General features: G+C 40.9%; 1 protein-coding gene across 1 annotated transcript in view; it reads left to right on the top strand.

Annotated features, from left to right (window-relative positions):
- Positions 1–24,461, top strand: part of LOC150083652 (aryl hydrocarbon receptor protein 1-like) — a 282,715-nt gene that overhangs the window by 208,554 nt on the left and 49,700 nt on the right. Inside the window, exons 8-9 of the mRNA XM_090378555.1 lie at positions 7,366–7,507; positions 13,774–14,965. Coding sequence (XP_090234681.1) covers positions 7,366–7,507; positions 13,774–14,965 — 1,334 coding nt within the window. The remainder of the gene's footprint in view (positions 1–7,365; positions 7,508–13,773; positions 14,966–24,461) is intronic.

Raw genomic sequence — 24,461 nt, 5'->3', positions numbered from 1 at the left:
GAGCAGATGGGCTGAGAGGTGGCAAATGAAGTTTAACATTGACAAATGTAAAGTACTACATATGGGAAACAGTAACCCCAGATCAACGTATCACCTCTGTGGTACTACGCTGACAGTGGTAGAGAATGAAAAGGACCTGGGGGTAATTGTGCAGGCAGATATGAAGTTCTCTGAGCAGTGCAGACGAGCTGCAAGAGCAGCTCATGGTGTCTTGTCAATGATATACAGGAATTTTTCTAGCAGGGATAGGGATGTGATTATTCCCTTGTATAAGGCATTGGTCAGGCCACACCTTGAGTACTGTATACAGGTCTGGAGGCCTCATTTCAAGAAGGATGTAGAGCTGCTGGAACGAGTACAGAGAAGGGCAACAAGATTAGTGAATGGAACAAAGGGTTGCTCTTACGAAGAAAGGCTTAAGTTTTGCAAATTACAGAGTCTGGAGACTAGGCATCGGCGAGGTGATCTGATAGAGGTGTATAAGGCTTTGAATGGCTTGAGCATGGTCAATGCCGATGGGATTCTTCCTCTTGCTCAGAATAATCACCTGAGAGGGCATAAATTCAAATTGAGGAAGGACGGATGTCGGATAGATGTGCGGAAATTTGCCTTTAGCCAGCGGGCAGTTGGTTTGTGGAATAGACTTCCATCACTTGTTGTTGAAGTTGATAGCCTAAACAAATTTAAGGCTCAGCTGGACAGGTATTTCGAACGAACGGAGGGGTAAAATGGGAGTAGTGGTTGTGCTGCTTTTTTTTTGGCTGATGCTGAATAAGCTTGCTTTCTTGCATCATATGCCTCTACTAATGCTAATGCTAATGCTAATATGTAGATTCATCCAGTTGTAAAGAAAAATCAGCACGCAAATGTTCGCTTTCATTTTCACTCATTTTTTCGATGCGTCGCATCACAGTATTGCGAGATAATTGCAGATCGTGAAGAGCACTTTTAATTTCATTTTTGATCTTAAAATTTTCAAAAAGGGAATCTGTTATTTCTAAAAATGCGTCTTTGATGAATTGGCCATCAGAAAATGGTTTGCATTTTTTTGCAAGAAGATGACTCACTTGAAATGATGCTACAGTTACTGCTTTAGATTGTAAATTAGGTGTCACGAATAAATTGTTGTGCGAATAATCTGGATTTAAGTTATTTTAATTTATTATATCTAAGGTCACTATTAGGAGTAAAATCCGATTGGTGTTTACCATGAAGTGTGTTGAAGTGCCTTTCTAAATTTCCTTTTTTTTGGGTATAGTCACGGAAGCATTGCAAATCAAAAAACATGTTTCTTTTATCATTAAATGATACGTTTTACTCTGATGAAAATGATACTTTTTACTCTTTTTCGTAGTATTCATTTTAAATCAAAGGATATTAAATTAACGTATAAATACTGTCCAGTTATTAATATTAAGTAAGCTAAATAAGAATTCGATGCATACACTATGCTGTCCACAACGTAACTGCGCGAATTTTCACTAGACAAGCCTAGCGGCTGAACGGCGACAATCATCATGTGGTTCAACGGATTTTAATAAGCGTATGCAGTGGGGCGCATAATAATAACATTTAGATTTTGACTAATCTATTTTATATATATATTTAAAATTCGTCGTGATCGACCGAAATTAAAGCCGCGATCGACTTGTTGGCCACCCCTGTTCTAGTTGATGTAGCAGTAGCACGGAGAAGGGCCTGTACATAGAAAGCGTACTCGTTTGGATTCAGAGAGGCAACGGTGTCCTCGTTGAAGGCTAATCGTAAAGAAGTATGGAAGATTGGCTATTTTATAAATTTGATAGAGTATCCACGAAGATCCTGTTTTTTTTTTTTTTGGTAGTTGTTGGCGCATCGGCTTCTGTGGCCATAATGCACCTCCCAAGGTTTTTGCAGTACTTTGATCCAAATCCGAGGCGGATTTCGAACCCGCGACCTTTGGGTTGCCAGGCAGGCACTTTACCCACCCGGCTAGCCCGGTCGGCCGAAGATCCTGTGTGAGTGGATGAACAACATTTTGGTTTTTAGAGATGGTAAAGGAAATCGCTCTGTGGTCGCTACACGTATCATTTTGTTTAAGCCTTGGATAAACAAGGTCTTGGAAGATAAACCGGATAAATAATGATCACTAGATAAAGAGGCCCAAATAGACACCTCATGGGAAATAACCAAAGTTATTTGGGCGCTGGCTTCTTTTCATGGAAGAAGGCGCGCGCGATCATTTTGTTGTTATGATGGAGATGTTTGGCGTTTGTTTTTGTGTTAAAGCAACTAAGACTATGCTTACTGTAAATTGCACGTATTTACATGACTTTATTGTAAACTGCATGTATTTTATGGTTGTTTTCTTGTTTTTCTGAATGAAACCTTCCTGTTCCGAGACCCACGGAATAAAAAAAAAATAAAATAAATAAATATATCCGTCCTGTCTTGATAGGGAATCGAACCCATGCTTTTTTCCACATTATGTAAAAGGAGGATGAGCGTAACCACTGTGCTTATAAAAACACGAAAGAAATGGCTTCCATGAATGAAGCAACTTTTTTTATTCAGTATCACGTCAAAACTGTCGTCAGAAAATGAGGTTAAAGCCTTTTATAACCTTCTAATCCAGAAATAAGTGGGCATACAGATTTGCAAGCATCATTAATTCCCCGCTCCCCCAAATTCGAAATTCTTGAAACTCAGTTATATTATGATGAAATCATTTATACTAAATTCTTATTACATTTTTGATGTGAATGCCTTCAATTCAATTGCATTACTGATTTTATATATCCAACATAAGGCTTTCAGTAAACTAGTTATTATTTAACACTTTTTCTCTAACATCAATCAGTCTTTATCTTCAATCAAGGCTAATGCTCTTGGCTGTCAAGACTAGTCTCTCTGCTTGCGTCTTATGAGATATCAAATAAAGTTGAAACCGATTTGAAATGGAAAAGGGTAGAAAAAATCAGCGTAGTTAGGACTACAGAGGCGCCTTCTCACCACAGTGGAGCAAAAATTCCCCTTGTAGCAAGTAGTCGAACATCCATTTCTAAAAATCACGGTACTAATCTAAATTATGCATACGTAAATAAATTAAAAACTTTTATATAGACGTTAGTGAGACACTCTTTTTAATGGACTTAGTGATGCATAAAGACCGGACAGATTTCTTTCTGAAATTCGTTATGCATAACCAAAAATGCTGTGTCGATAATATATGAAAATATAACTAAATAAGGCGTGTTACCTCCATGGGTAATAATACAGTGACATCGACTTTTCATAATGAGAGCGAGACTGTTATCCTCGCGGGTAGCCCAGTGATTATGACTTCCATTCTTCTACACGGTGTGTGAAAAGCCTGGGTTCGTATCCTATCGAGGGGATTTCTATGAGCTTCTGTTAGTGATCAGACAGCGTGAGTTGCATATTATCTCTGGGAAACTCGGGATTTTCATCCAGCAAACTGACCGAAGAATATACGTAAATACAGCCACAATACACTGAAAGGACAGAATTCATGGGATACCTAGTTCCTGGGCAATGTGACGCTGTCACTCCTCTCGCTAGTGGACGAGCTCACTGCTTGGCAGGTATATAGGTACACTGCATTCACGTATATTGGCAGGTATATAGGTACACTGCATTCACGTATATTGGCAGGTATACAGGTACACTGCATTCACGTATATTGGCAGGTATATAGGTACACTGCATTCACGTATATTGGCAGGTATACAGGTACACTGCATTCACGTATATTGGCAGGTATATAGGTACACTGCATTCACGTATATTGGCAGGTATATAGGTACACTGCATTCACGTATATTGGCAGGTATATAGGTACACTGCATCACTGCATTCACGTAGACGGTAATTCGATGTCAGTATGGATAAACGTCGTGAGTTAACCGAATTTGAAAGAGGGATGATAGCCGGGTGCCCGACGCAAGGGTCACTCTATCGCGGAAATGGTACAAAAATTGCACTATCCCCGTTCGACAGTATCAAGAGTGTATCGGGAATACGCCATTTCCGGAATAGCAGCTACTCGTGTACAGCGTTGTGGGCGGAGAAAGGTGGTGGATGAACGTGGCCGTAGACGTCTGTCTCGCATTGTTTCAGATAACCGGAGAGCGACAATGGCACAAATCACCGCCGACTTCAACGAATGAGTTGCTAGAAACGTCTCCACCAAGATCATCAGGCGATCATTAGCTGCAATAGATTATGGAAGTCGCCGACCCACCAGTCTCCCATTGCTAATACCACGACACAAGACTCGACGCCTCAACTGGGCAAAAGAACATCGGCACTGGACCTTGGATGATTGAAGATGGATCTCCTGGTCCGATGAGTCCCGTTTCCAGTTACTTTGAGCGGACAGGAGGGTGCGTATCTGGCGGAAACCGCACGAAGCTATGCACCCGTCATGTCAACATGGAACTGTTCAGGCAGGTGGCGGTCGGTAATGGTCTGGGGCATGTTCAACTGGCATACGTTGGGACCCCCAGACACGTCTAGACGCATCTCTGAAAGGTCCAGTTTATGTGTCCATCCTTTCAGACCATCTGCATCCCTTCATGGTCACCGTGCACCCACAGGGCAATGGATTGCTCCAGCAGGACAATGCGCCTCCCCAAAGAGCCGTCGTGGCTAGAACACTGTTCGAAGAGTATTCCGCAGATTTTACCACCATGGAATGGCTTTCCCGTTCACCGGACATGAACCCTGTGAGCATCTTTGGGATTCTGTGAAAATGTCCGTTCGAGCTTTAGAATCTCCACCCAGGAATGCGACGTAATTATGGACAGCGGTGCAGCAAGCAAGGACGGAAATACCCATGGAACGCTTTCGTGAACTAGTGGACTCAATGCCGCGCCGTGTGACTGCCCTTATCTGGGCGAAAGATGGGCCTACCCGTTACTAGACAGGTGTCCCATGATTTCTGTCCACTCAGTTTATAATGACGCTTTCTGGCCAACGTGCTTAAAACATACAAAAGAACAAAATTTAAAGATGGAACTAAGTTTGCATTCTTTACGTCACTGACGTGATCTTAGAGATGTTTTTTGGATGAGGTCTGTGTATTAACAACCTTCCTGCCTAGAGCATACCGTTCATTCCATACTGGCTATACCCTTTCTCTGTCTGTGCCGTAACACAGTGGTTATAATCACTGTCTCCCCCCACACGGGGTGGAAAAGGCCCGAGTTCGAATCCAGTCAATGGCTCTATGAACTTTTATAGGCTTTATTCCACTAGGTCTCAGGAGAAGACAGCAAAGTTCGCTCCTCCCCTGGAAACTTAGGTTTCTCGTCCAGCAACACAGGCAAATCGATCACTGAACACACGCAACTTATGGGCATAATACACGCAGATTTATGAGTTTGGTTTTGGGTGGCCCTAATAGCGTAGTTATACATTCCCTCTAATGGTTTACTAGGAGAGCTTTTGTGAGGCGACGCATCATCTTCTGTTAAAGAAAGTCGAAACTAACTTTTCAGGAAACGAAACAAAGCATTAAGGTTATTACCTAAATACCTTAGAGCTCATCTCATCTGTGTTTCTGTTCTATGGTAGTCCCAAGACTCTCGTCCAAATCCACCTAGTATTACTGTCTAACATACACTCTGTATAAAGGCCTGAATATTATATTCCAGGCCACCTCACCACCAGGAAGCAAGCAACACCCGAGCAGCTGCTCCCGGCGCAGGCACGTTTTCCAACCTGAGTCTATTATAACTCTTATTGTGCGAATTGGCACTAATCCCACACCCACCTGAGGTAGTGCTATACAGGTGGGTGCGTGAGAAAACCGTGAGCTATACGGTTTTCTCACGGAACCCTTGAATTAACAGTAATTCCATCTGTTTCATTAAACCACCTATCTCCAAATGAATCTCTTAACGCCGATTTTAAAGAAAGGAAATCTGGTCTCCCGTTCCCTCCAAATGAAAGTGTGGTGAGAATCTGATATGTCTTGATTCATCAGTAAAGAGCACTTAGGCCCACTGCTTCTGAGTGCAGTCAAAACGCTGTTGGCGCCAATCCAAGAGATCTTTTGTACAGAGACCGACTGGTTGTAGTCATGACATAATAAGTAAATAAATTCATGTGGGACCAAAACTGTTGGAAGCAATCGGGACCAAAACCTGCAAGTTTGGTCTTGTTCTTGTGTACAGGGATCAAAGGAACACAGAAAGCTGATCGTCGTCTATGAAGACTGCTTTCACGAAGCCTTCTATGCAGAGCATTCCAGAAGTACGGTTGCCAAAAGGCCCAAGAATTGACTACTCGTCACTGTAAAATATTTATTCTCAAAATTCCCCCAAATTTTAGAATTTGTCCCTGGAAAGGTGACTCACAAGAACTGAAAATCATCACATACTTGAACCTATTATCTTTCCAAATTCAAGATAAAGAGTCCATTTTGTAATTTAAAGAAGAAAAATGGGAATCTTAGCCTTGATACAAATCCTTCAGTAGATTCAGTAAAGTCTGAAACAAGTTTCAGTGTGCACTGTCTGCTTACTACGCTGCTAGTCATTCAGCCACCTGGCCCTTTACTTCGGTTCCATTTCCTCCTGCCTCCATTATCTCTAGTTAAATTTCAGTCCAGTTTGCTTTCCACCCCAAAGAATTATCCAAATATGTCTTTGTGACATTTTCAGAATAATGGCTATTTTGAAGTCGATAATGAGAGTTATAAACACGAAATACAGAGGTTCAGAAAAACAGGCTATTTTTATTTTGTTACCTAATTTGACTTTTGTAAGAGACCGTGAGCGACTTTATACGATCAGACAGATTATTTTGTTTTATAAATGACAAACATTAGTTCTATTTTAGTTAGATTTTAAGAAGTACTGCATTGGTGTTTTTGTGTTTGTTCCCTAGCTTTTGAACACCGTGTATTAGAGACTTTTTTCCAGTAATACGCTGGATACAGAATTTATTCCATTTGTTAGTGAATCATTGGGGTAAGTTTAAATTTTGTTTACTTATTTTCCTAATATAACTAATCATGTGATTAGAAAATTAAAATAAACTAAGGTGAAAGTATGGTGGCGTATTACCTTTTTGCCCACTGCCCTGTAAGGGTTTTCACCTGCTTATATTGACTGCCAAATAGCAGAAACACGTTGGTGCCATACTCAACTTTCGCTGTAGTACGAGAAATCAACCTGAGTTATTGCATTTACAACAGTAGTTTCTCCTTGCATCAACAACAGTAGCAATTCCAGGCTTGTATTAAGTTCTTGTGATCATCTTCAGAAGTGTTATACATTATTTTATGAAATATTTTATAATGAAATATGTTGTTTTTAATACCTAGATTTAAAATCCAAACTCGATATCTTTATTCAGTCTTGAAGACAGGAGCATCAGGGTTAATAGCCTATCGTCTAGTAATGAAAGATAGTAAATGGCAATGGCTTCAGACCAGTGCACGTCTAGTGTATAAAAACAGTAAACCAGACTTTATCCTCTGCACTCACAGGCCGTTGATGTAAGTATCACTACCACATAACTATAATATAGTATTATTACCATATTTATAAAGTTAACAGAAGAAATTTCCTGTTAATAAAAAAAAATAAAAAATAAGTAAATTTCTACGTTAGGTTTTAAAAGAAATTAAGAAATGGCTATTTTCTTGATTTCTTCTAAAACAATGAATTTCTATATAAATCTAACACTGACTTATAAATCAATATAGTAGAATCCCAGTTATCCAGAACAATCGGGACAGAGAGTATTTCGGGTAGTTTTTTTTTTTTTTTTTTTTTGAAAAATCCATCTCAAATACGATCTATGTAGAGGTCAGAGGTATTTTTGAGTCAAGAACGAAATAAAAAAAATAAATAATAATAAATAAATAAATGATAATAATAATAAAAATAAATAAATAAAGCAAATTTTGGAAGCCGCAATATTATTATACAGGATTACTCAAATAGAAGTACTTGCTCATCATTTGTCCTTTAGGCTACTTGCCGGGTAGGTAGGGAAACCAGTTTTCTCCATTTAGCTCTATCCTCCCACCTCCCACCATTCCCAGTACATTCCATTCAATGCCTCCTGTGGTCTTCCGTAGGATCGAGAATGGATGTCAGAAGAATTCTGAACAACCTTGATGCTACTAAGAAAGCTCCAAGTCCTGATGGTATTCCTCCACTTGTTCTCAAAACCTGTGTGTCGCCTTTTTTCACTTTCTTATTCCAAAGGTGTTTTTCCGTCAGCTTGGAAATTTGCTCATATCAAGGCAGTTTCTAAAAAGGGTGACAAATCCCTCCCATCCACTTATCGTCCCATTGCACTTACTTCTAATCTTTCTAAAGTAATGGAAAAATCAATTAATCGCCAACGCTTAAACTATCTAGAAACCTTCCATCTGATCAACGATCGCCAGTATGGATTCCGTCAGTGTCGATCTGGTGATATTCTGGCTTATGTTACCTTATCGAAAGGAAAAAGGAAAGGAAACTTTCCTTATCGAAAAAGAATTTTTTTTATTTGGATCGTAAAAATTTTTTACGAAAATAATTTTTTAAAATTTGGATCGTTACAAAAGTAATCAACAGATAATGAGCAGGTCATAATTTTTCTCCAGTTCTGAAGTGCTGTTAAAATGTCTGGAATAAAAGTATTTGTCACGGAGTTCATCGACTTTGTACCTTTTTTATTTGTAGCGAAAAAATTTGTAGCTTTTTTCTTTAATACAAGTTTTTACTAATCGTATCAATGTGGTTCAGTGGCGCATTCAGAAATTTGGTTTCGGAAGGATTCGTACGTTTCATACTAATAGTTTTTATAAGCGTTAACACGTGACAGCTCAATTACGTTCATGAGCCAAAACATTATGACCATCCCAGCCTCTACGAATGAACGCATCCAACAGCACCTAGGAGTGAAATCATCGACCGGTGCAGCATATATATATTGCCTCTCAGTTCGTCAATACGAAGCCCGTGCAATGGCCAAAGGGGAGGACCTAACAGAATTTGAATGAGGAATGATTTGCGCTGCTAGAGAGGCGGGAGCCAGCATCTCAACAACCGCAAGAATTGTCAGCTGTTCGAGGTCCAGGCCGCTATAGTGAAGGTGTAGTGGGAATGGTCCAAAGAGGAACGCACAACGACCCAACGTACCGGGACATGGAGACCACCAGTGGTTAGTCGAGGTAAACGGCGGTCCAGAACAACAGAAGGCTCACGATCCGTCAATTAACGGCAGACTACAAACAGGGCGCACAAGGAAATATTTCCGAGCATACCATCCAGCAGACGCTTATGCGGATAGACCTATAGCGTAGACGACATATAACATGTGCACATGTTGACCGACCGCCATCTACACCTCTGCCTGCAGTGGGCACGAGGGCAGCGTTCCTGGACATTGGACGACTAGAAGAGAGTCGCCTGGTCTGATAAATAAAGGTTCCAGCCCCATCATGCCGATGGACGGGTGCATATTCAGCGGCGAGCAGGTGAACAGCCGCAATCAGACTGCACGGCAGGACGAAAACAGGCCGGCGGCAGTGGTATCGTTGTTTGGATGATGTTTTCATGGACATCACTGGGTCCTCTTATCCACATTGAGCACACCACCACCAATACTTCCTACGGCATTGTTTCAGACCATGTTTTGTTCTGCATGGTAACGTGTATCCAGACAGCACTGGACTCTTTCAGCAAGACAACGCCAGTGTGCCACAAAGGTTCGCATTGTACAGGAAAGATTCGAGGATCACGTCCAAGCATTTCGTATGGTCCTCCGGCCGCTAAATTCTCCCGACATCAACCTAACAGAATGGGATGCAGAGCATTTGCCAGGCAGTCCACGCCACTGCCTCGCTCCGTGACGACTTTCTGTACAGCTGGTCCAAGATACCTGAGAACGACTTCCATAGTTTCATGGAGTTCGATGCCACGCCGGGCGCAAGCGGTTATTACGGCGAAAGGCGAACCAACACGCTACTAGGTAGGCGGATATGATGAGTGTATATAATATAAAACAAACTATTCTTGGGAGCTTTAGCCCCACCCTTCATGTGCGCATTCGTTTCTGTGATTTGTATACTTGGAAATACGATTTTATTATGCGCATATATATTTTTCTTTCTTAGTTAAATACTGAAATGAACATGAAATTTCGGATAACTGGAATTGTATTATATATAGAGTGATTCAAAATTCATGCAATCTAATAAAAGTGTGTTAATTTATCTTTGAAAACAATGGAATTTGACTCTAACTGCTAGAGTAGTATCTCTGGTCATTCCCAGATGTCCAACAAATGATGTGCTGCCTACAACGAAGGCAGCACATCATTTTTTCCTTGCATAGCACATGAACATCCACGATCTTCCGATTTTTATCTTTCAAACTATAGTACTTTAAAAGAAAGAGTATCCACTAATAACCTTCACATACTGGAAGAATTGCAGTAAAAGTCAATATTGAATCATAACCGTTTCCAAAGTTAACCAACGATAACTACACTGCTCAACAAAGTTAAGAGACACGTAGAAAACAAGTGTAACTCGTGTAGTTTGCGATGAAGCGGGACAAAATTTTGCATGGTCGTTTATCATAGAATAACTATAAAACTTTTCGACGAACTTGTGGACATTTGTAGGGGTTGTATCAGAATTACCAAAAAATGTCAAATTACAGTCGGTACAAGATGCTCGAAAAATATGGTCACATGACATCAGTACGGAGTATGATCTCCTCCAACAGTTAAACAAACCTGACAGTGGTGAACCCTGCTCGACACAAGGGTGTTTATAAGATTCCGTGGCAACAAATCCCATTCTTTCACTAGCGTAGACCTTAACTCACAAAGTGACCGAGGAGTTGGCTATCGGCGTGCAATGCGAGGCCCAAGGGCATCCATCCCACCCATGTTCGATCGGAATTGCGTCTAGTTATTGTGCTGGCCTCGTTGGATATCTTCAGTTTCAAGATATTCAGCCACCACCAAGTTCTATGTGCAGTGGCGTTGTCGTGCATGAAAAGAAAATCTGGGCAAACGACACCCATAAAAAGTCTTACATAGGGTTCAAAGATCTGTTCTTGGTACCTCTACGCAGTTACAGTACCCCTATCAAAAATATGAAGGGGGTGCGGCCGTTGATCATTATTCCGCCTCACACGAGAACACCGCCTCCACGTAAGTGTCTATTTCTCTGATGTTAGAGGGATAGTATCGCATTCCTCGTTGTCTTCAGATGAAATAACGTCTACAATCTGTAGGATAAAACGAGATTCATCAGAGAACAGAATGTATCCCATTTGTCAGGGTTCCCAGTTACATATCCGTGGCACCACTTTCGACGAGCTCTCCGGTGGTTTGGGGTTTTGTTTATTTATTTTTTTGTACTTTGTTGCGGCCTCCAGGGTTTCTCCTATACGTCGGGGATTAATAGGATACAAACCACTGGCTTCCTTGCGTAGAGTCCACTTGAATTGCGCCTTCTTAACACAGTCTGAATGGAAATGTTTTTACCCGTGGCCGCAGCAACCTCAACAGACAGTTGATGACAGGACATCGTGGGGTTCCGTCTTGCTGTTACAGCCAGATAACGGTCTGTTCTGGTTGGCGTAGCCATCGGGAGACCTTGGCCAGCTCTTCTTGTAATGGTTTCTGTCTCCTGAAAACACTCCATAAAATAAAAATCAAATTATTATATTAGGGCCACCCGTAATTTCTGATATATACCCGTCTATGTATTATGTCTGTAAATTGCGTGTGTGTGTTCTTTGGTCGATTTGCCTGTTTTTCTGGACGAAAAAAACCCCAGTTTCTGGGGAGAAAAACCTTGCTATCTACGCCTGCGACCGACTAACTCAGCCACGGAGTGAAAAAAGTCCATTAAAGTTCCCCGCGTCATCGACGGGATTCGAGCCCGGGCCTTTTCCACCCGGTGTGGGGAGGACGGTGACGATACCACTGTGCTAGTCGCGCAGACAAACACTTCCATAGTGCCAAGACGATACTGCGTGTCACATTAAGCCAGCCGACCGGGCTAGCCGGGTGGATAAAGCGCCTGCCTGGCAACCCAAAGGTAAAGTGTGTAAAGTGTAAAGTGTGTTTAGGGTCAAGCGGCACCAGGGGTTTCCCCCATCTCCGCGTAGGTTACATTGTAGGTGAACCAGTTTACTGGAAAAGCCAGAGATTTAAAAGTGTATGGACTTTGTATATATTTGATGCCTTGTACCGTTATTCATCTGGTCATTTAGCCGCCAGACCTCTACTGAGGCCCGACGTTGCCCCACTTTCGCCCCGTGGAGGCAGACCAGGTATCCACTTGAATATAGTTCACTCTGGCAGGTCCTGCCACCTAATTTCCTGAGATTTCAGTGGCTAGGACCTAAAAAAAAAAAAAAAAAAAAAAAATAATAATAATAATAATAAAAAAAAAAAAAAATAATAAAAAAATAAAATAAAATAAAATAAATAAAAATAAATAAATAAAAATGTGATCACGTTGAGGAGGAAGTGCTAGGAGGTCAAAAGAAATGATGGGTGAAATTGATTTTCACTTGTGGAATTTAGATTGTGTGGGGCGTTCACTAGCGTGCAGGTAGAGTGGGGAGGGAGACTGAAGACTGGGGGGGGAGATAGATAGAAGTATGGAGCCGATAGGGAAGACAACTCCAGTTTACAGTGGGGCATGCCCATGCCCCACCAGAAGGAAAAGAAGGGGTGGTGAGAAGGGGAGGTGACAGCAGTGCTGTCCCCTCAACCCCCGCCAGGGAAGGGTAGAAAGTAGGCCAGGCAAGGGAGCTGGCCTATTCGCCAACAGGGCATACATATGGGGTGGCTTCGGTTGTGGGTTAGAATCCCGCCTCGGGCTTGGATCAAAGTACTGCAAAAAAACCTTGGGAGGTGCATTATGGCCACAGAAGCCGATGCGCCAACAACTACAAAAAAAAAAAAAAAAACGATTAAGCCAACGTGCCGCCTCCGCCTATGATTGCCCGGCTTCAAGTCGTCCAAAGGCCTGCTGTCTCAAAGAATCATCTAAACGACGATGACTTTCCATCCTGAGTATTATAGATGTGATTATCCCACTGAGCAGGGCAATAAACGGGAATGAAGTGATGTGGTCGAAACCTGTGTTTTTATAGGCATGAAAATTTGCATAATGTGTGGCTCTGTAAGGTGGTAGATCGATTTCTATAGGATACTCGGAATTTGCATGCCAGGATGGCAATTATATCAAATATTCGCCTTCACTGACACTGTTCACAATAAAATATTCATAAAAAACATTTTGTTCTTCTAATTTTGGGGAGCAGTGTATGTTAAGTTTCATTAAACATGATGAAAATAATTTGTACTTGCATTTTGGAGGGAGAACACTTAATATTTACTGCAATCTCTAATAGAAATTTGTTTTTAATAATAATTAAAATATAACTTATTGTAATCCTTATTTTAATTATGTTAACAATAATATTTGATATAAGCTGAGGGAAGGAATGTTAGGAAAATAAATCCCCAACAAAATCAAAACAATTTTTCATACTTTGATAGTAAATAATCCAATTTTTTTTTTCATACTTTGTTATATATGCAATTCTAAAAGGCAGTTTTCCCGTACACAGAGATATCATGAATGATATCTTTGTGTACGGCGTTGTATTACAGAACGGACTCACAAAATTTGTAATATAAAACTATTGGATAATGATTTTAAATGTTTTTAATTATTTCTTTCTGACCAGTTATTAACTAATAAATTTCCTCATATTCTGATGGTAGGGAAGAAGAAGGTCGAGATCTACTAGGAAAAAGGACGATGGACTTTAAAGTAACCTATTTAGATGGAGGCCTCGGCGCTATGACTGACCGCAGTGGACTATTAAGTGATAGTGATTTCGTTTTACGGTGCCAGCGGAACCGCCGCTACAAGTCACAGATCCGTGATCTCCTTTCTACCTGTCGAAAGCGAAAAATTCCCGGTGATCCCTACCTTGAAGAAGCCAACTATAACAACATGTATCCCTATACCACAGAAAATGTGAATGGTCTGACGACCTACGCCACGGCCGCAGCCATACCACAAAACCTGTTTACAACAATTGACAATACTCGCTTCTTAGCTCCGGATAACTTTATACACTATCGACACCTTGGCACTTACTATCCAGACTATACGCATCATCCCGCTGCCCAGTATGGTGGAAACGGATTTCTCGATATGACTTCTGCAGCAGCACGGACGTGTTTTCCAGCAGCATACCCAGACAGCAGCCAGCTAACCAAAGATGATAAACTATACCCCTGTCAGCTGGAAGCGGCCAAATTTAACGGGGACGCGCCACGATTGGTACCGCAGGTTGGAATGGGAACAAAATCCTCTTGCTGTGAGGCTTATGTGACCACGAGTGATCCCAGTGCCTCCCTGAGGGGCTGTTTGATGAGTGCCACTAGTGCAGGTATCCAGCCACTACTGCCCTCCCTAGATCGAGATCCCAAACTCGGAGATCTCGGCTGTCACAATTTAAATTTCAGCCTACCAACAGTCGCGGGTACGGACTGCATTAATGTGCTTAAACCGAAGGGCACATCTCATCTGCGTGACTCTCCGCATTTATCCAAAGACTCCAAACTGGATATAATGTCGACACAGTCGTCCCTAGTGTCGGCATTCAGTAATGACACCCGACAAAGTGTGCTCATGTGGGGTAATTCCCTACCTAGGCCTAGCAGTGGACAAATGACTATCTCTCATCCGCATTCCATATTTGATGGTAAACTGTCCAAATATAACCACTTTGATGGAATAACAAAAGACTTCGTTAGCAGTGTAACCTCAGCTTGTAAATGGAGTGGGAATGCCACAACACCCAAGTCTGCCTCACCCCATAATAGTACAAGTCCCGCTAGTGGTAAAGTTGCTCCCGCAGTCAGCTACAGTACCTCCACCTACCATCCCGATTTGGGCCAAGAGGTAAGGTAAATTATCGGATGTTCTTTACTCATCTAAAATTTGATTAAATCAACAATATTTATTAATAAATTATGTTCATTTATTTTGAGCGCAAACGGAATCAGTAGAAAAATGACAAAAATTCAGTGGCTCAAACGAATTGAATTAAAGAACATCAAAAACAGGATGTTCGCTTACTTCGAGACACTGAAATAATTAAGAAGGCTGTTTGATATCGACTATGTTTAATGGAAAAACAGAAAACATTTACAGCGTTTTGTTTGCACCATTCGTTATGGCCAACTACAGTAAGCAGTTACCCCATATAGTGGCAACACGAGCTCCGTCAAAATCTTGAATTTACCTTGCTGTATTCCGAATTTGTAATGGACTGAACGAATTTAGAGAAAGGGCATCATCGTGATACCAGAGTGCTAAAATACATAATTATTACAAATAGGGCGTAGTTTCTGTACGTAGCATTGAACAAACTAAGTTTACTAATACGCGATATTACACTACGCACTTTAAATAAAGAGCACTCAAAAAAAAAAAAAAAAAAATATATCAAATTATTATTATACAGTATTAGGGTCTCCCGTAAATGATTATATATACCCTTTTATGTGTTATGTCTGTAAATTGCATGTGTTCTCTGGTCGATTTGTCTGTTTTGCTGGACGAAAAAAAAGTTTCTGGGGAAGGGGGGAACCTTGCTGTCTACGCCTGAGACCGACTAACTCAGACACGGAGTGAAAAAAGCTCATTAAAGTTCCTCGCGCCATCGACGGGATTCGAACTCGGGCCTTTTCCATCCGGTGTGGGGAGGACGGTGACGATATCACTGTGCAACCTGCGCAGACAAATAAAGAGCACTGCTCCATATGGACTAGCAATATACACTGCTCAACAGAATTAACAGAACAAAATGTTTTCAAGAATATTTTATTGTGACCAGTATCGTCAAATCGACCACCATAGAACACAAGCAATTTACAATCATAATACATATATGGGTATATGTAAGAGATTACAGGTGGCCCTAAAATAGTAATTTGAATTTTGAATCCCATTAACACCAAACCACACTGCAGAGCTCGTCGAATCTGGTGCCATGGACATGTAACTCGCAGCCCTGACAAATGGGGTACAGTTCTGTTCTCTGATGTGTCTCGTTTTAGCCTACAGGTTCTAGACGTTATTTCACCTGAAGACAACGAGAAATGCGATACCATCCCTCCAACATCAGAGAAATGGACACTTAACGGTGGGGGGGGCGGTGTTCTTGCGTGGGTCGGAATAATGATCAACGGTCACACAACTCTTCATATTTTTGATAGGGATACTGTAACTGCACAGAGATACCAAGAAAATATCCTCGAACCCCATGTGAGACTTTTTAGGAGTGCCATTTGCCCAGATTTTCTTTTCACGCACAACGCCACTGCACATGGAGCTTACGTGGTGGCGGAATTTCCTGAAACAGAAGATATCCAACGACTATCGAGGCCAGCACAATAAACAGACTTAATTCCGATGGAACATATGTGGAACGCCCTTGAGTGTCGCACTGCACGCCGACAGCCAACTCTTCGGTCACTTTGGGATCTAAGGTCTACGCTAGTAAAAGAATTGGATTTGCGGCCACAGAATCTTATACACACCCTTATATTGAGCATGGATCACCACTGTTTAGCCGTTTGAGGGGGGTATACGCAGGGATCATACGTTGGAAGGGATCACATAACATCAGTACGGCGTACTGATGTCATGTGACCATATTTTCGAGCATCTTGTATCGACTGGTGTAATTTTATTTTTTGGTAATTTTAATCAACCCCTATAAATGTTGCTTATACCCGTCCAAAGTTTCTCACTGTCTCCTCATTTCATCATTATTCTATGGTACACGACTATACCAAATTTTGTCCCGCTTCATCGCAAGTTGCACGAGTTACACCACGTTTTCTACGTGTTCTATTAATTATGTCGAGGTGTAGGGGAGAAGAAAAAAAAAAAAAAAAAAACGGCCCGGCACAGAACCCTGGGGAACTTCACTAATAATATTAGCTCACGAAGAGCAGTGTCCATTAACAATCACTCTGTCTTCTCGCACTCAACTATCCCTTTATCCATAACAGTATCTTGCTGTTAATGTCACGCTGCTCCAATTTTCACGCCAGTCTTATGTGCAACAGTACCAAATATTTTCCTTGCGTTCAAGCATATGATGTCAAAAATAGTTTTAGCATCCAGTTCCTTTGTTACTGCATCACAGTCCAATCTGATTGAGCAGACGTGGTCGCCCCTTAACAAATCCATGCTATGACTGCAGTGTAATTACATTGCTGTCTAGATGTTACTGCATTACTTCGTTAACCAGTGATCCCATTATTTTCCCTGGATAGAAGTTAAGCTAACAAGTTTGTAATTACGCATGTCCCCTGTTGATCCTCCCCCCTTTTTATGGACTGAGGATACCTTCAGATATCTCCAGCCCATAGAGACCTCCACTGAATGTAAAGATGCTCTTATGATTATGGCTAACGGTTTGCTTACCTCCTTTGTAGCCTCCCTTAATATAATTGGATAGATCCCATCTCATTCAGGTGCCTTTTTTTTTTTTTTAGATTAAACAATTTCTCTTCTACTATGATTAACCTAATAGAATGAGCGTTGGGGGCGTGTTAAAAGCCAAAGTAACCAAGGCTAAGAGGCGTCAGTATATAATGACTGTAATTGCATGTACTGTATACTGTATTCGGTTTGTTGCTTACCAGAAGAAAAAACGGAATTTCTGGGAAGAAAAACTATGGATCCTCGCGTAGAGTTGACTAACTCAGCTACGTTTAAAAAAGCCCAAACGTTACTCGCTTCATCGAGGATTCCAATTCAGGCGCTTTCCACCTAATATGGGAAAGCAGCGATTATAACCACGGTATTAACCTTGTAAGTACATAATGGAATGAATCTATTACGCCCATCACTTCTTTGCAGAGTATAATGAGACATGTTAATGAGAAATTGAAGAACCTTAATGCAAATGTTTATACATGCTTTAATATCCGATATCAAAGTAAAGTTATGAATATATCAGCCTCTTAAAACAGTTCAATTTAAGCCAATAAAATTAAACATGAAAATTAAAACATTGCTTTAAACTAGTCAATACGTGCTGCCATCTAGGAAGAGCAAAACGTATTAGATTCTCGACATTATTGAAAATCTTTACACTGTGGATTTGAGGGGGGAGGGGGGAAACGACAACCGGGAAAGAATAGGCGATCATCTAAGGCACACAGTTCGAGGGGGTAAAATAAAAATAAAAATGAAAACGATAAAAAATAAATAAAAATAACAAATTGTAATTATTTTAATTCCTTGCGCGTTCGAATGGAATATGAACTTGTAATTCATATTTCTTCCGTGCAATTCTTGTATAATTCATTTTTTAAATTTCTGAGATTTTATTATGAACTGCAAAAATTTCCTCGTGGGTACTACAGTGGGTAGAATTGCTGTCCTTCCCAATTTTTATTTTTATGGGCCTTTTTCATAACGTGGCTAAGTTAGTCGGTCTTAGCCGAGGTAGCACGGTTTTTCTCCCGGAAACTCGGGTTTTTCGTCCAGCAAACAGAAAATTGCCCACACAGCACACGCAATTAACACACAGACTTAATTATTACTGCAGTAATAATTCAGACACAGCATGGGGCATGAGTCTGTTAAGGGAAAGTCTTTTCTGACAAATTTGACTGGACACTATGATGTGGTTACAAAGGAACTGGATGCAAAAAAATAATTTTGATATCATATACTTGGATTTCAGGAAAGCTTTTGACATGTTGCGCAATGAAGACTACTGTACAAATTGGAGCAGTATGGTATTAAGGGTAAGTTGCTACAATGGATAAAAGGGTGGTTGAGTGGGAGAAGAGAGAGAGAGAGTGGTAATCAATGGACGCTGCTCTTCGTGGACTATTGTTATTAGTGGAGTCCCCCAGGGTTCGGTGTTGGGTCCACTGTTGTTTTGTATATTTATCAATGATATTGATGAAGGTATACCAGGCTTAATGTCGAAGTTTGAAGATGATACAACGGTTGGCAGGGTTGTTAATAACAGTAATCGCAGTGTGCTACTGCAACAGGATCTAGAAAATTTGGGCAGATGGGCTGAGAAGTGGCAACTGAAGTTAACATTGACAAATGCAAAGTATTGCATATGGGTAGAAGTAATCCCAGAAAAACGTACCAACTGTGTGGTACTACACTTAAGGTGGTAGAAAATGAAAAAGATCTGGGAGTGATTGTGCTGTCAGATATGAAGTTTTCTGAGCAATGCAAACAGATTGCTAGAGCAGGTCATGGGGTATTTTCAATGATGTACAGGAATTTTGCTAGTAGAGAAAAGGAGGTGATTATCCCTTTGTATAAGGGGCAGTGGTTTTCAACCGGGGTGCCGCGGCAACTTAGGGTGCTGCAACAACATTCCAGGGATGCCACGTAATTCGGGTTTAAGTTACTAAACTTATTATTATTTTTTAAAATTTATATGTTTATTTCATTATAAAAATGTGTACAGTATCTTTTTAATTTTGTGGTGATCTATAATTGATGTTTACTTAGTACCTCTATATAAAGAATAAAATTATTATATACTGTATACATATAATTTGTATTATGAAATGTAATTTGTATAATTATACAAAGGGTACTAGGAAAGTTTTGCAATATGACGCAACAATGAATCACAGGAAGCTGCTTGTTGCTGCATGTTGAGACATGTTCATACGTGCATAGTAGCCGCTGCGCCAAGTCGATGGGCTCAGTTATTCATTAGTAGTGAGAGTGTAAAGTGCTTGCGATGGCATCGTGGTCACGAAATGAGATAAGGACAGTTTTTCGGTATAATTTCGTGCGTGGTTTAACCATAGACCAGTGCTTAGAAGAAATGACTCTTGCACTAGATGATGATTGTCCACATCGTACAACGATATTCAGGTGGTATAGAGAATTCCAAAGGGGAAATTTCACTCTGGAGGATTCTGAGAGGCCGGGAAGACCACGAACGTCAGTTACGGAGGAAAACGTTACTGCTGTGAGGAAAATGCTTGACGAAAACAGGCGAGTGACCTACCAACAGATAGAGGATACTTTGGGCCTAAATGCACCAGCAATTCGTTCGATTCTGCAAGATCATTTGCACGTGAAGAAACTTTGTTCTCTCTGGGTGCCGCATCAACTGACTGAAGAGCTGATGACACGACGTGTGACTTGGTGCCGGGAGATGTTAAAAAGTTTGATAAGGGACAATCTCGGTATGTGAACAACATCGTGACAGGTGACGAGACTTGGCTGTACTATTACGATCTGCCGACCAAGGCTCAAAACAAAAAAGTTTGGGTCTTTGATGATGATGACACACCCGTAATTGTCAGAAAATCCCGATCTGTAAAGAAGAAAATGATAGCTGTATTTTTCAAATCGAGTGGAATTGTGGAACGTGTCGTTTTGGACACGCAGAAGACAGTCACAGCTAAGTGGTATACTGAACAATGCCTGCCTAAAGTCATTGGATCTATGAAGAGCCTGCGGCCAAAGTCAAGAATGGACACCTGGTACCTCCATCACGAAAATGCTCCAGCTCACCGCGCCAAAGCCTGCACCGAATATTTGACCACGACAGGACTGAAACTTCTCGAGCACCCTCCCTACAGTCCAGACCTTGCTCCCTGTGACTTTGCACTGTTCCCGCATGTGAAAATGAAGCTAAAAGGGAGGCGGTTTTCCAGTGATGAGGACCTTCTACGGGCTTGGGACAACGAGTGTGCTTTACTCCCTAGTGAAACTTGGCAGAACTGGTTTAAAGATTGGTTTCGGAGGATGGAGAGGTGCATTGAATGTAGAGGAAATTACTTTGAAAAAATTAAATAAACAAAGCTGTATTGCAAAACTTTCCTAGTACCCTTTGTATTATTGTAATAACTATCGCACACACACATATATATATATGCAGAGAGAGAGAATCGGATCTAACAAGCGGAAAAGTTAGTAGGGGTGCAGCAAAATAAAATAAATTACTTAGGGTGCCGCAAAATAAAATAAATTACTTAGGGGTGCCGTTATTAAAAAAAAAGGCAATGGTCAGTCCATGCTTTGAGTACTGCTTACAGGTCTGGAGGCATCATTTTGGGAAGAACGTTGAGTTGCTTGAGCGTGTACAGAGAAGGGCAACAAGATTGGTGAATGGAATGAAGGGGTACTCTTACGAAGAATGGCTTAAGTTCTGCAAATTGCAGCGGCTGAAGACTAGGCACCTGTGAGGTGATCTGACTGAGGTATATAAGGCCTTGAATGGGTTGAGCACGCTGAATCCTGATGACATTCTTCCGCTTGCTCAGATTATGAACCTGAGCGGCATAGATTCAAATTAAGGAAAGACAGTTCTGGAATAGATGTGCGGAAATTTACCTTTAGCCAGCGGATGGTTAAATTACTGGAACAAACTTCCATCTGTCGTTGTGGAAGTTGATAGCTTAAATAAATTCAAGGGGGAACTGGACAAACTTTTAGAGGGAATGGACGTATGAAATTGGTGTTTTTTTTTTTTTTTTTTTTTTTCAACCAATATGAGCTGGTGCTATATATGCTCATACGCTTGCTTTCTTGCATCAAATTCCTCCATTACTACTACTACAGTATATACAGAGCAATATGGCCTTAGTCGCTGATGCTCCTAAAATTCTAAAACAACAACTTCAAAAATAAATAACCCAAAAGTAATCCACACTTCGCACGTGCTTCTCATTCCACATGTCTGTGCGACTAACATTTAACATAAGTTAGCGTGCTTAGTTTCTGAATTGATTTTTGTGTAGAGGCTTTGAAAAATGGATGGTGAAACTGCTTTAAGTCAGACTACAGTTTCAGATCAAAGATATTTTATCAACGTGGTTGAGCGCCAATACAAATTTATAAGAAGGGGTAAATCAATAACAGATTGTAGCACGATTTCATGTTGGTTTCAAAGTTTTTGTCATGGTCAGACTAGAGATGAAGACAAGCCACGCTAAGGTAGATCGAGAACGTCTACGGACAACATATAGGCAGTCGTTATTACCACCATTTTGGAGGAAGACAGACGGACGACCTCTGAAGAAATAGCTAACGAGTCTGTAATAACAAAATCCACTGTACACCGAATTTTAATTGAGGTGTTATAAAAACCAAAGGGCGCCGTCCAATGGTTCCCACGTTTGCTGTCAGATGAACAACGGGAAAAAGCACACCCAGGATCCTGAGCTAGATATTATCATTCTTCTCTTCTTGGTGATTCCCTTTTACTTCTCTCTCTCTCTCTCTCTTAGGGTAACTGGGGAATTTTTTTTTTTTTTTTTTTTGGCTGGTGCAGCATAAGCCTCAGGCTTCCTTGCAACATATAGCTAATAATAATAATAAAGTAGAGAAATTGCAACGTAGTAATATGATGTTACCAACAAGAAGGTGAAGAGGTTGTGCCATTCATAGACGTGCAACTTCGAATCTGAACTGGTCTCAATCAGCTCAGTGGAAACTTCCATCTTCGCCACGCCCTCTAAAAATTGCGGCAATAATCAAAGTAGAAACAAATGGCCATCATGTCCTACGATTACGATTGTATTATTGCCATTGATCATGTGTTCCATTTGGAAAATCAGAAACTGGAGACTATTATTTCTTCGTCTGAAATTACGCCCGAAAATTTGTTAGAAGTAGTCAGATGTTGAAAGCAGGTGTGCTCGTATTCCATTACAAAGCAAGACCTGATGTAGCCGAGTGGTCACGAGCACATTAGCACACGCTCTTTGAGTGTACCGGGCTTCCAGCCCTTGATTACTAAATACGATTAACATTTGTATTGATTGATTTATTGTAAACTCCACTGATCTAGTGGTCGGCCCGGAGTATAAACAAGAAAATTATAATGATAATGTTCTGATATGAGTCCTTGCGATTACGATCTATATACTACGCTCAACAAACCGTTGGATGGACAAAGATTTCTAACTTCAGAAGTGTTGGGCGCAGCTGTGAGTGCATCAGACAGCTTAACTTCTGCAGACAGTTGTTAAATTACTTGAACGTTTAGAAGTAGTTAAAACCTGCGAAGGACACTACGTAGCAGGTTTTAAATATAAATTATGTTATAAAATACATTTATTTTAAATTAACCGTTTTTGTACATTACTTTCGGGATAGCCCTCATAGCTTTATTTCTTTACACTGTCAACGATCATTTTCCGCCCCTGTTTAAATTATGACATTGATGTGGTCCTAAACTGGAAATCTATACAAGAAAATAGTTATCACAAAAATCCATGTTGTAATTTTTTCTTAATAAATGGAACATTTAACAAATGCCATTTAATGCCAGAGCTGTATTCAACTCTGGCAGTAAGCTAGAGAATCTTGTAATAACTGACAGTAAAGTGGAGAAGAAATTGTTGAAGATAAACACAAGAAAGGCACCTGGGGTGGATGGGATCTATCCAGTTATATTAAAGGAGGCAGCAAAGGAAGTAAGCAAACCCTTAGCCATAATTATGAGAGCTTCCTTGGACTCAGGGGAGGTACCCATGGACTGGAGATGTGCAAATGTGACCCCAATTCACAAGGGAGGATCAAAGGCTGACACAAGTAATTATAGACCTGTGAGTTTAACTTCTGTTCCCGGAAAATTAATGGAAGCACTGGTTAAAGAAGCACTGCAGGATCATCTAGACAAGACTTCAGTTATAGCTCGGACACAGCATGGTTTTGTTAAGGGGAAGTCTTGCCTGACCAATTTGATTGGATACTATGATGCAGTCACAAAAGAACTGAATGCAGGGAATAACTTTGATATTATATACTTGGATCTTAGAAAGGCTTTTGATACTGTTGCACATGGAAGACTGCTGCACAAATTGGAGCAGTGTGGCATTGGAGGCAAATTGCTGCTATGGATAAAGGGGTAGTTGAGGGGGAGAAGACAGAGAGTGGTAATCAATGGACACTGCTCATTGTGGACTAATGTTATTAGTGGAGTCCCTCAGGGTTCAGTATTGAGTCCTTTATTGTTTTCTGTATTTATAAATGATATTGATGATGGTATATCAAGCTTAATGTCCAAGTTTGCAGACGATACGAAGGTTGGCAGGGTTGTCAAGGACACTACTGACACTATGCTGCTGCAACAGGATCTGGAAAGGTTGAGCAGATAGGCTGAGAGGTGGCAAATGAAGTTTAACATTGACAAATGTAAAGTACTACATATGGGAAACAGCAACCCCAGAGCAACGTATCAACTCTGTGGTTTTTTTTTTTTTTGATTTGGTAGTTGTTGGCGCATCGGCTTCTGTGGCCATATTGCACCTCCCAAGGTTTTTGCAGTACTTTGATCCAAGCCCGAGGCGGGAATCGAACCCGCGACCTTTGGGTTGCCGGGCAGGTACTTTACCCACTCGGCTAGCCCGGTCGGCATCAACTCTGTGGTACT

The sequence above is a fragment of the Mastigoproctus giganteus genome, chromosome 7 (assembly GCF_048544385.1).
Source record: "Mastigoproctus giganteus isolate SK-2022 chromosome 7, ASM4854438v1, whole genome shotgun sequence".
NCBI lineage: Eukaryota > Metazoa > Arthropoda > Arachnida > Uropygi > Thelyphonidae > Mastigoproctus > Mastigoproctus giganteus.
The sequence above is the reverse complement of the archived record's forward strand: the minus strand, read 5'-3'. Positions and strand labels throughout refer to the sequence as shown.